Genomic DNA, 12,911 nt, shown 5'->3' with positions numbered 1-12,911 from the left:
GGAATAGATGTGAAGTTGATGTAGACTCCAGAGATTTAAACGTTAAATATAAAATGTATGTATACCCTGGCACACCATTATCATCATTTCATGACCCAAGCAAAACACTTTTTACACTTTTATACTGAAATAAATACACTTACAACTTATTAAATAAAAACATAGAAAAAACTACCAGAAGGGGTAAAATTTAGATCCATGAAGGAAAGAAGAAAGTGAATGAATGTTTATAACTGAATACATTTACATATGTATACACATTTGTTTTCTTTTGTATTATCTTTTTTAATAAATTAAGTAACGTTTATGACAACCTTTTTCCAAAAAATGTGAGATACAACAGGATAATGCATACATTTGTCATTTGTTTTCAAAACGCTTACAAAAAAGTGGGACCCCAAAAATTTACTGTGGGACTCCATTTTTATGACTTGATGGGGTCCCTGGGACCCCATTTTGAAAATTCCTAGCGCCAACACTGCTGTCAACAGAGGAGAAAAAGTGCTTTATTTAAATAAATATATTATTTATAAAGCAAGTTCGAGTATCATTGGCAAATTTTCACCTAGTCCCGGCCTTGGCGTGCTGCCCGCCTTGGCACGCATATATGTGTCCTCTTTTTGGGATTTCAGAATATGGTCAGCCTAATATAACTCCCCAGAATCCTTTTCACTGCATTTTTTTTTTTAGCAGCTTAGCTAATTTATGCTAATCAAAGCTCTGAGAATTATGCTCATGCTCTGTGATCATGGTTTCCTAGTGCCCTCTGGTGGTTAAGAGGTACAATTACACCAAAACAATATTTTCTCGTTTTCCAATTGACAATAATTAATCTGTTTTTATGGGGGAAAAGCGTAGTGATATACCAGGATTACAGTCTGTTAAAAATAGCAGTTGTAATTGGAGTCAATGGGGCTGATGCCTAGTATTGAAGAGAAAGTGCGTATACTTTTTGTATCCTATTCTAATGACGCAATGCCATTTTATAAACATTTGAAAAAAAACTCCCTGCCTTCAGTGACAATCTACAATGTAAATAGTCATGAAAATAAAGAAAAGGGATTGAAATGAGAAGGTGTGTCCTGTACATTGTTTATACTCCCAGTGAATGGCCAGTGTGTAATTAGCGTGTCCCTCTATGGTTGCAGTGACATCCATCACCTTAATAGAGATTGGCATGCTGCCCCATGCTGCCATGCTGCTGCTCCTCAGCCGAGTACTCTTCCTGGTGGTCACCATGGCGTACTACTACCACCTGGGTCGCAAGCCCAAGAAGGTCTGAGCTTGACTGCAGCGGTTTTTTTGTTCCCCCCCCCCCCACAAGGAGAGGACAGCCGAGCACCGATCACAAAGCTGCGGCAAGAAGGTTTGGATTGTTGTTTGAATTGGAGCTGGGAGCGTTATTTTTGCCAGTGGATGCACGCTCCACCCCTCCATCCACGGGACCTAGCTTAGTATCACCCTGCCAATAGAACTTTACAGACTCTATACGGAAACTCAAGACCTCATGGTATGAATGATGTTGTGAGGTCCGACACAAATCCCGCGTTTTGAGTGCTGTTGTTGTAAAAAAATTCTATGATATTGTATTGTTGTGTTCCTTTGTTTCAGGTATGTACTGTACACAGACGTCTCTCACGCTGTTGTACACAGGCCGAACATTTGGACACACCTTTTTATTCACAACACCACCGATGGTCCCAACCCCATTGATAAAGCCAGACATTCCACCAATCAACCCTGATAAGGCACACCTGTGAAGTGAAAACCATTTCAGGTGACTACCTCTTGAAGCTCATGGAGAGAATGCCAAGAGTGTGCAAAGCAGTAATCAGAGCAAAGGGGGGCTACTTTGAAGAAACTAGAATATGAAACAAGGTTGATTGGCAACACTAAATTGGCCCTAGTGTGTGAATGTTGTCTGTCTATATATGTTGGCCCTGCGTTGAGGTGGCAACTTGTCCAGGGTGTACACCGCCTTCCGCCCGAATGCAGCTGAGATAGGCTCCAGCACCCCCCGCGACCCGGAAAGGGACAAGCGGTAGAAAATGGATGGATGGATAGAATATAAAACATGTTTTCAGTTATTTCACCTTGTTTTGTTAACTCCACATGTGTTCATTCATAGTTTTGATGTGACAATCTACAATGTAAATAGTCAAGAAAATAAAGAAAACACATTGAATGAGGAGAAGGTGTGTCCAAACGTTTGGCCTGTACTGTACATTTACATTTGTAAACGCTACATCTTGACACCGCCTCACATGCACTTAAGGACCAAGAGTGTGTGCTGTAATTTTATTGTGGCGTGTATTTATGTTTGCCAAAGCCAACTGGTTAGCACACTGGAGGTTATAGCATACAAATAAGTGACAAGTGTTTAATGTTGATGTCTTTCAAAAATAGCACATTTAAAGGCCTACTGATTTTTTATTTAAACGGGTATAGCAGATCTATTCTATGTGTCATACTTGATCATTTCGCGATATTGCCATATTTTTGCTGAAAGGATTTAGTATAGAACAACGACGATAAAGATCGCAACTTTTGGTATCTGATAAAAAAAAAAAGGCTTGCACCTACCGGAAGTAGCGTGACGTAGTCGGGTGAACATATACGCAAAGTTCTCTATTGTTTACAATGATGGCCGCATGAAGTGAGAGAGATTCGGACCGAGAAAGCGACAATTTCCCCATTAATTTGAGCGAGGATGAAAGATTTGTGGATGAGTAAAGTGCAAGTGAAGGACTAGTGGGGAGTTGAAGCTATTCAGATAGGGAAGATGCTGTGAGAGCCGGGGGTGACCTGATATTCAGCTGGGAATGACTACAACAGTAAATAAACACAAGACATATATATACTCTATTAGCCACAACACAACCAGGCTTATATTTAATATGCCACAAATTAATCCCGCATAAAAACACCTAGGTGTTTGTTATGCTAGCTACTAGCTCGAGCTAGTTATAGCTCGAGCGGGTTATATGTCCATATGAGCGGGTTATATGTCCATAGAACACGCCAATACAATTCAAACACCTGATCAACACACACAATCACTCAGCCCAAAGGACCGTTCACCTAACCCAAGGTTCATAAAGCTTATATATTTTTAAAAAGTTACGTACGTGACGCGCACGTACTGGCAAGCGATCAAATGTTTGGAAGCGCGTGGGTGGGACCTGATATTCAGCTGGGAATGACTACAACAGTAAATAAACACAAGACATAAAAATACTCTATTAGCCACAACACCACCAGGCTTATATTTAATATGCCACAAATTAAACCCGCATAAAAACACCTAGGTGTTTGTTATGCTAGCTCCTAGCTCCTAGCTACTAGCTCGAGCTAGTTATAGCAAGCGATCAAATGTTTGGAAGCGTACTCACGGTATCGCGTCTGCGTCTGTGTATCCAAATCAAAGTCCTCCTGGTAAGAGTCTCGGTTGTCCGAGTTCTTCGATCTTGACTGCATCTTTCGGGAATGTAAACAATGAAACACCGACTGTGTTGTGTTACTGACTTCCCTCGCAAAATACTCCGCTTCGCACCGACAACTTTCTTCTTTGCTTGCTCAGCTTCTTTTTCCACAATGCAATGAACCTAATTGCAACAGATTCACCAACACAGATGTCCAGAATACTGTGGAATAATGAGATGAAAACAGAGCTATTTGGTATTGGCTTCAATGGGGGAGCCATACCTCTGTTTCACCGGCTACGTCACGCGCATACGGCATCCTCCAAAGGAATTTTCAAGCGGAAGTTTAGCGGGAAATTTAAAATGTCACTTTATAAGTTAACCCGGCCGTATTGGCATGTGTTGCAATGTTAAGATTTCATCATTGATATATAAACTATCAGACTGCGTGGTCGCTAGTAGTGGCTTTCAGTAGGCCTTTAAACTGCCCAACAATTTTCATTCCATGTATTATTCAATGCAACCAAAGCGAACGCTCGATGTTTTGTACAGTATTTTGTTTTTCAGCATGGTAGTTTTGGCCTTCAGTGGTAAAAGCCGGTCCTCGTTTTGCGCGAACACAACTATACTGGTTCTTTATGAGTGATGTTGCAGTTTTTCTATAACGCCATGTGTGTCGTCTTGCCTTAACAAAAGTTTCTAACAGTCGCCAACACTGCATATTGATGCTTTTAGGATGTTCATAAAAGTGCACATGGTGTTCTTGCGCACAAGGTGTTCAGTATTAGGTCAAGCGGGTTTTTTTTCTCCAGTGTGATTTTGTACCTACTTAAGCAACTCTTTCGTGTTTTAATGTCATGCATGTACAAAACTCAAAACCAGTGAAGTTGGCACATTGTGTAAATGGTAAATAATAACAGAATACAATGATTGGCAAATCCTCTTCAACTTATATTCAATTGAATAGACTGCAAAGACAAGATATTTAATGAGTTAGGGTTAGGGTTTACCCTTAACCTTATTTTTTGGGGGCAAATAATCATTAACTTAGAATTTAATGGCAGCAACACATTGCAAAAAAGTTGTCACAGGGGCATGTTCACCACTGTGTTACATGGCCTTTCCTTTTAACAACACTCAGTAAATGTTTGGAAACTGAGGAGATCAATTTTTGAAGCTTCTCAGGTGGAATTCTTTCCCATTCTTGCTTGATTTACAGCTTAAGTTGTTCAACAGTCCGGGGGTCTCCCTTCTGCTATTTTAGGCTTCGTATTGCACCACACATTTTCAATGGGAGACATGTCTGGACTACAAGCAGGCCAGTCTAGTACCCACACTCTTTTAATCTTTTTTTTTTAATGAAGCCACGCTGTTGTAACACGTGGCTTGGCATTGTCTTGCTAAAATAAGCAGGGGCGTCCATGGTAACGTTGCTTGGATGGCAACATATGTTGCTCCAAAAGCTGTATGTACCTTTCAGCATTAATGGTGCCTTCACAGATGTGTAAGTTACCCATGTCTTGGGCACTAATACACCCCCATACCATCACACATGCTGGCTTTTACACTTTGCACCTATAACAATCCGGATGGTTCTTTTCCTCTTTGGTCCGGAGGACACGACGTCCACAGTTTCCAAAAACAATTTGAAATGAACAGTTTTCCACTTTGCATCAGTCCATTTTAAATGAGCTCGGGCCCAGGGAAACCGGCAGCGTTTTCGGGTGTTGTTGATAAATGGCTTTGGCTTTGCATAATAGAGTTTTAACTTGCACTTACAGATGTAGCGACAAACTGTAGTTACTGACAGTGCTTTTCTGAAGTATTCCTGAGCCCATGTGGTGATATCCTTTACACACTGATGTCGCTTTTTGATGCAGTGCCACCCGAGGGGTCCGTAATATCATCGCTTACGTCAGTTGCAATGTTGACACAAAGCTGCCATGCAGGCTGTTTATTTTTTTCTTTTGTCTTTCTTTATTTTTTGCCATTGCTCAAAAAGAAAATAATGACAAAAAAATCCAAGTTATAATGAATTATTTTCAAGGCTCCAATTACTTCAAATATTTCACTTGAAAATGTTTTATGTGGTAAATATTGCATATATTGTGTGGTTGCCATATAAAAACATTGTTTTCTTTGACAAAAGTGCATAAAACAAACAAAATAATAGTTCAAACGTAAAATGGACAGATATGTCTGAAGTTGATCTCGTAAGTTAAGTGTTGAAAGTAAAAAATTAAAAAAAACTAATAAAAATGTATCACTTTGAGTGGGGCACCTTTTTGGATCCCAAATATATTTAGTGGTATTTTATTTATCTTTTTACTGTAATTACTCAAAAATATTAAATAATTAAAATCAATGGTGTCCTGCATTATTGATCTTTTAGGGCTCTAATTACTAAATACTGCATATTTCAGTTGTACTATAAAAAAAACAAAGTTGTTTTTGACTGAAAAGCCATAAAAAAATGTTTTTTTAAAGTTGATATAGAGATTTACTGTAAGCGTTAAATAAAAAATAATAATACAAATTAGACTTATTTTTATTTCTCTTCACCTTTTGATGATATTACAGACCGTAGATGGTGAAATCCCTGAATTCCTTGCGAGAGCTCGTTGAGAAATGTTGTTCTTAAACTGTTGGTTCATCACAAAGTGGTGACCCTCGCCCCATCCTTGTTTGTGGATGACTGAGCATTCCATGAAAGCTGCTTGTATACCCAATCATGGCACCCACCTGTTCCCAATTAGCCTGTTCACCTGTGGGATGTTCCAAATAAGTGTTTGATGAGCATTCCTCAACTTTCTCAGTCTTTTTTGCCACTTGTGCCAGCTTTTTTGAAACACGTCGCAGGCATCAAATTCCAAATGAGCTAATATTGTAAAAAATAACAAAGCTTACCAGTTCGAACGTTAAATATCTCGTCTTTGCAGCCTATTCAATTGAATATAAGTTGAAAAGGATTTGCAAATCATTGCATTCTGTTTTTATTTACCATTTTCACAACGTGACAACTTCACTGCTTTTGGGTTTTGTAATAATTCAGCAGTGCAGAAATAGCGGAGTGTGTGTAGCAACGCATGAACCCACCAGACGGATACGAGCATCTAAAGACGAGTACAATTGGATCACTCCTACGACAGGAAATAGGTGGTTGTCAGTTTGGCGTCACTGGGAAACATCTGGTACAATTCTACCTCCCATTTTGAACTCTTGTCAGCTTGTACTTTTCCTTGTGCAAATAGAAGTCCAGCACCGTGCACTGGGCCTCCTCCAAAGGTGGTCCCAGAGTCCCGCCCCACATGGGAGTAGTCCTGAGGTCTGAGTGATTGCTGGGTTGGCAGCGGCGAGTCGTGCTTGTTACTTGGGTGAGTCTTCACTTCACACAGGGAACACATGGGTGAGGTCTGATGCTCTGGCGTAAAGTAGTGTTTATCATGTTTAATTACACGCGGCTCTCCCCAGTGGCACACTGCTACTGCTGCTAGCATGCTAATTATTGGCCATTCCATTTCCCCGGCTACGCGAGAGGCCTCAAATCATCGACCTTTTGAAATGCTCAAAGATCTGTGAAGCTGATTTATTTTTGGACATATCTGCAGAGTATTCACAGCGCTTCACTTTTTCCACATTTCATGTTAAAGGCCTACTGAAATGACGTTTTTTTAATTTAAACGGGGATAGCAGATCCATTCTATGTGTCATACTTGATCATTTCGCGATATTGCCATATTTTTGCTGAAAGGATTTAGTAGAGAACGACGACGATAAAGTTTGCAACTTTTGGTCTCTGATAAAAAAAAAGCCTTGCCTGTACCGGAAGTAGCGTGACGACACAGGTTGAAAGGCTGCTCACATTTCCCCGTTGTTTACACCAGCAGCGAGAGAGATTCGGACCGAGAAAGCGATGATTACCCCATTAATTTGAGCCAGGATGAAAGATTCGTGGATGAGGAACGTGAGAGTGAAGGACTAGAGTGCAGTGCAGGACGCATCTTTTTTCACTCAGACCGTAACTTAGGTACAAGCTGGCTCATTGGATTCCACACTCTCTCCTTTTTTTATTGTGGATCACGGACTTGTATTTTAAACCACCTGGGATACTATATCCTCTTGAAAATGAGAGTCGAGAACGCAAAATGGACATTCACAGTGACTTTTATCTCCACGACAATACATCGGCGAAGCTCTTTAGCTACTGAGCTAACGTGATAGCATCTTTACTGCATATAGAAACAAAACAAATAAGTCCCTGACTGGAAGGATAGACAGAAGATCAACAATACTACCAAACTCTGGACATGTAAATACACGGTTAATGCTTTCCAGCTTGGCGAAGCTTAGCAATGCTGTTGCTAACGACGCCATTAAAGCTAACTTAGCTACGGAACCTCGACAGAGCTATGCTAAAAACATTAGCTCTGCACCTACGCCAGCTCTCATCTGCTCATCACGACCCGTGCTCACCTAAGTTCCAGCGATCGACGGTACGACGAAGGACTTCACCCGATCACCGTTGCGGTTGGCGGCCCGGAGACGGAGGAAGTCAAGGTGAGGTCGTTCGGCTAGCGCGTCTGCTATCCTCAAAGTCCTCCTGGTTGTGTTGCTGTAGTCCGCCGCTAATACACCGATCGCACCTACAGCTTTCTCCATTGTTCATTAAACAAATTGCAAAAGATTCACCAACACAGATGTCCAGAATACTGTGGAATTATGAAATGAAAACAGAGCTTTTTGTATTGGATTCAATGTGTCCCAATACTTCCGTATCAACCGTTGACGTCACGCGCATACGTCATCATACATAGACGTTTTCAAGCGGAAGTGTGGCGGGAAATTTAAAATGTCACTTTGTAAGTTAACCCGGCCGTATTGGCATGTGTTGCAATGTTAAGATTTCATCATTGATATATAAACTATCAGACTGCGTGGTCGCTAGTAGTGGCTTTCAGTAGGCCTTTAAAGCCTGAAATAATTTTGTCCACAACATTCTACACACCCCATAATGAAAATGTGAAAAAAATGTTTTATTTATTTTGAAAATGTATCAAAAAATCCCATGCAGAGCCTTTGCTCAATACTTTGTTGATGCACCTTTGGCCGCCTTTTTGAATGCGATGCCACAAGCTTGGCACACCCATCTTTGGGCAGTTTCTCTCATTCCTCTTTACAGCACCTCCCAAGCTCCATCCATCAGGTTGGATGGGAAGCGTTGATTTTCATCCAGGATGTGTCTGTACATTCATCTTTCCCTCTATCCTATTTACTGTCAGTGGAAACCCATCCCCACACCATGATGCTGCCAGCACCATGCTTTACTGTAGGGATGGTATTGGCCTGGTGATGAGCGGTGCCTGGTTTCCTTCAATAATGATGCCTGGCATTCACGCCAAAGACTTCAATCTTGGACCATGAGAAACAAAATGATATGGTCTGATGAGACGTGCAGAAGCATTACAAAAAAAATGGCTTCCATTTGGTCACTGAACCATCCAGGCCTGATTGGTAGATTGCTGCAGAGATGGTTGTCCTTCCGGATAGAGGAATGCTGTAGTTCTGCCAGAGTGACCGTCTGGTTCTTGGTCACCTCCCTGACCAGACTAAGATGAATGCAGCAATGTACAGAGACATCCTGGATAAAAAACCAACTCCTCCAATCCAACCTGATGGAGCTTGAGAGGTGCTGCAAAGAGGAATGGGCTAAAAGATAGGTGTGCCAAGCTTGTGGCATCGTATTCGAAAAGACTCGAGGCTGATATTGCTGCCAAAGGTGCATCAACAAAGTATTGAGCAAAGGCTCTGCATATTTATGTACTTTTTTAGTTGTTTAGTTTGAATAAGACTGCAAAATTGAAAAAAAACTATTCACATTGTGTGTATGATTTTGACGACAAAAATGAATTAAATTAAAGGCCTACTGAATGATTTTTATTTATTTAAACGGGGATAGCAGATCCATTCTATGTGTCATACTTGATCATTTCGCGATATTGCCATATTTTTGCTGAAAGGATTTAGTAGAGAAAATCGACGATAAAGTTCGCAACTTTTGCTGGCTGATTAAAAAAAAGCCTTGCCTGTAGCGGAAGTAGCGTGACGTCACAGGAGCTAGTATTCCTCACAATTCCTCGTTGTTTACAATGGAGCGAGAGAGATTCGGACCGAGAAAGTGATGATTACCCCATTAATTTGAGCGAGGATGAAAGATTCGTAGATGAGGAACGTTACAGTGAAGGACTTGAGAGGCAGTGATGGACGTATCTTTTTTCGCTCTGAGCGTAACTTAGGTACAAGCTGGCTCATTGGATTCCACACTCTCTCCTTTTTCTATTGTAGATCACGGATTTGTATTTTAAACCACCTGGGATACTATATCCTCTTGAAAATGAGAGTCGAGCACGCGAAATGGACATTTAAAGTGACTTTTATCTCCACGACAATACATCGGTGACACACTTAGCTACTGAGCTAACGTGATAGCATCGTTCTCAAATGAAGATAGAAACAAAATAAATAAACCCCTGACTGGAAGGATAGACAGAAGATCAACAATACTATTAAACCATGGACATGTAACTACACGGTTAAAAATTCTCAGCCTGGTAAGGCTTAACAATGCTGTTGCTAACGACGCTAAGGCTAATTTAGCAACTTAGCAACCGGACCTCACAGAACTATGATAAAAACATTAGCGCTCCACCTACGCCAGCCAGCCCTCATCTACTCATCAACACCCGTGCTCACCTGCGTTCCAGCGATCGACGGCGCGACGAAGGACTTCATCCGTGAGTTTGGTGGCTAGCATCGGCTAGGCGTCTGCTAAGTAAGTAGTCCTTGTTGTGTTGCTGTAAGTATTGTACTTAGCCGTTAATACACCGATCGATCCCACCTACAACTTTCTTCTTTGCAGCCTCCATTGTCCATTAAACAAATTGCAAAAGATTCACCAACACAGATGTCCAGAATACTGTGGAATTTTGTCGAAGAAAACAAGAGGTTTTTGTATCGGGTCGATGGGGTCCAACCACTTCCGTGGATTTTGTGACATCACGCGCATAAATCATATCCAAAGGAGTTTTTCAACCGGAAGTGTGGCGGGAAATGTAAAATGTCACTTTATAAGTTAACCCGGCCGTATTGGCATGTGTTGCAATGTTAAGATTTCATCATTGATATATAAACTATCAGACTGCGTGGTCGCTAGTAGTGGCTTTCAGTAGGCCTTTAAGACTGTAACATAATAAAATGTAGAAAAAGTGAATACTTTGCGGATGCACTGTAGAGCCGATTAATCCATCAAGGTTACTCCAACATGGATGTTGGTTCATTGAGTTTTGGGGTAGTTTGATACTTAAGATTGTACAGCGCTAAATAGCACACCAGGTCAAAAGTTGTAGCATTGTGTTTTTATGTATATACTGTTTGTGCTACTATCTTGTACCTCAAAGCAAACTGTCATTGTTATTTCCACTATTTAGTTTCAAATAAAGAATCCTTGTTTATTTTGACGACTTTCAAAGTCGGATGTGTTTTTTTCTTATGCTCCAGATTGGAACTCCTGCTCCAAATAGGCCAGGGAAGTTTATTTATTGGCCACAATTCCTACCTGAGGCAATTTAAAGTGCTTTACAGATGCCAGCAATTAAAAGAAAGGAAGGAATGAACTGAATTGACAGTAAATAATGTAGATAAAATACTTTCAGTTGTCATAGGCGAAGCTTTTAAACAAAATGATCACGATATCAACCGTATCGATAGTACTGGTATCACGATACAGTCTGTCCTCGCCACATCACGCTGGTAGTATTGCGGCTCCACCACAACACACATTTTTTTTGGGGGGGGTGATGTTTTTTTAAGCATATTCTAAAAAAATGATGTTCTAAATTAACCTTTTTTAAGTATAAAAATGGCCAGATGAACATCAATTCTACAGTTGTGGGAAGAGTGGGGGGGGGGGGGTGTATTCAGTCTAAGCCTGGTGCCCTGAGAGGCGGTCCAGACTGAGGCCAAAGGGGAAAAAAAGCCTCATATCCATAGCACACATAAACATGTGTGTAAGAGGGAACATCAAGAAGACAAAGGACATTAAAAAAGCAGAGCTGATGCAAGCAGCCACTTCTACACACAGCCACAAAAGTAAAACAACAACAACAACAAACATATACACTAGGGATGTCCGATAATGGCTTTTTGCCGATATCCGATATTGTCCCAACTCTAATTACCGATACAGATGTATACAGTTGTGGAATTAACCACATTATATGCCTAATTTGGACAACCAGGTATGGTGAAGATAAGGTCCTTTTTTTTTTAAAATAATAAAATAAAATAAGATAAACAAATTAAAAACATTTTCTTGAATAAAAAAGAAAGTAAAACAATATAAAAACAGTTACATAGAAACTAGTAATGAATGAAAATGAGTCAAATTAACTGTTAAAGGTTAGTACTATTAGTGGAGCAGCAGCACGCACAATCATGTGTGCTTACGGACTGTATCCCTTGCAGACTGTATTGATATATATTGATATATAATGTAGGAAGCAGAATATTAATAACAGAAAGAAACAACCCTTTTTGTGTGAATGAGTGTAAATGGGGGAGGGAGGTTTTTTTGGGTTGCTGCACTAATTGTAAGTGTATCTTGTGTTTTTTATGTGGATTTAATATTAAAAAAAATAAAATGAAACGATACCGATAATAAAAAAAACGATTACCGATAATTTCCGATGTTACATTTTAACGCATTTATCGGCCGATAAAATCGACAGGCCGATATTATCGGACATCTCTGATATACACTGTGGTGGCCTATGCTGTGTTCCATGCCCTCGTCTGGGGGGGGAGCAGACCCAACAAAGCAACCTCGGCCACCCACTAACTCTCAGCCAGTGTCCAGTCCACATGGATGAGCGAGGATGGATAGATAGATAGATAGATAGTACTTCATTGATTACTTCAGGAGAGTTCCCTCAGGAAAATTAAAATTCCAGTAGCAGTGAACAGAATTGACATCGAATTTAAAAAATAAAAAGTAAATAATGGGGGTAAAAATGGAAATAAAATAGAAAATATAACAATAAGAATACAAATAAAAAGCAACAATAAGAATAAAAGTATAACAGTAAAAATAAGAATATAACAAGAGAAACTAGGCAGTAGTTTATGAAAATGTATTGCACTGTTTCTTGTTGCAGTTTATTTCAGTATTGTTATTGTTTGGCATCCCCTGTCATCCTAGTACCCTCCCTCCCCCCCAGAGAGGAGTTGTACAGTCTAATGTCATCCTAGTACCCTCCCTCCCCCCCAGAGAGGAGTTGTACAGTCTGTCATCCTAGTACCCTCCCTCCCCCCCAGAGAGGAGTTGTACAGTCTAATGTCATCCTAGTACCCTCCCTCCCCCCCAGAGAGGAGTTGTACAGTCTAATGTCATCCTAGTACCCTCCCTCCCCCCCAGAGAGGAGTTGTACAGTCTAA

At 40.5% G+C, this 12,911-nt stretch overlaps 1 protein-coding gene across 3 annotated transcripts in view; it reads left to right on the top strand.

The window, feature by feature from the left end:
• LOC133641515 (tumor protein p53-inducible protein 11-like) overlaps positions 1 to 9,755 on the top strand; it is a 121,495-nt gene extending 111,740 nt beyond the window's left edge. For 2 of the 3 annotated variants that reach the window (XM_062035297.1, XM_062035298.1), the window contains exon 8: positions 1,149 to 9,755. In XM_062035297.1, coding sequence (XP_061891281.1) covers positions 1,149 to 1,282 — 134 coding nt within the window. In that variant the 3' untranslated portion in view covers positions 1,283 to 9,755. The remainder of the gene's footprint in view (positions 1 to 1,148) is intronic. The other variant, XR_009824293.1, reaches the window with a different exon arrangement.
• Positions 9,756 to 12,911: the final 3,156 nt, after the last annotated feature.

The sequence above is a fragment of the Entelurus aequoreus genome, linkage group LG24 (genome assembly GCF_033978785.1).
Source record: "Entelurus aequoreus isolate RoL-2023_Sb linkage group LG24, RoL_Eaeq_v1.1, whole genome shotgun sequence".
Classification (NCBI taxonomy): Eukaryota; Metazoa; Chordata; class Actinopteri; order Syngnathiformes; family Syngnathidae; genus Entelurus; species Entelurus aequoreus.
Note: the sequence above shows the minus strand (reverse complement) of the source record. Positions and strands in the feature narration are given on the sequence as shown.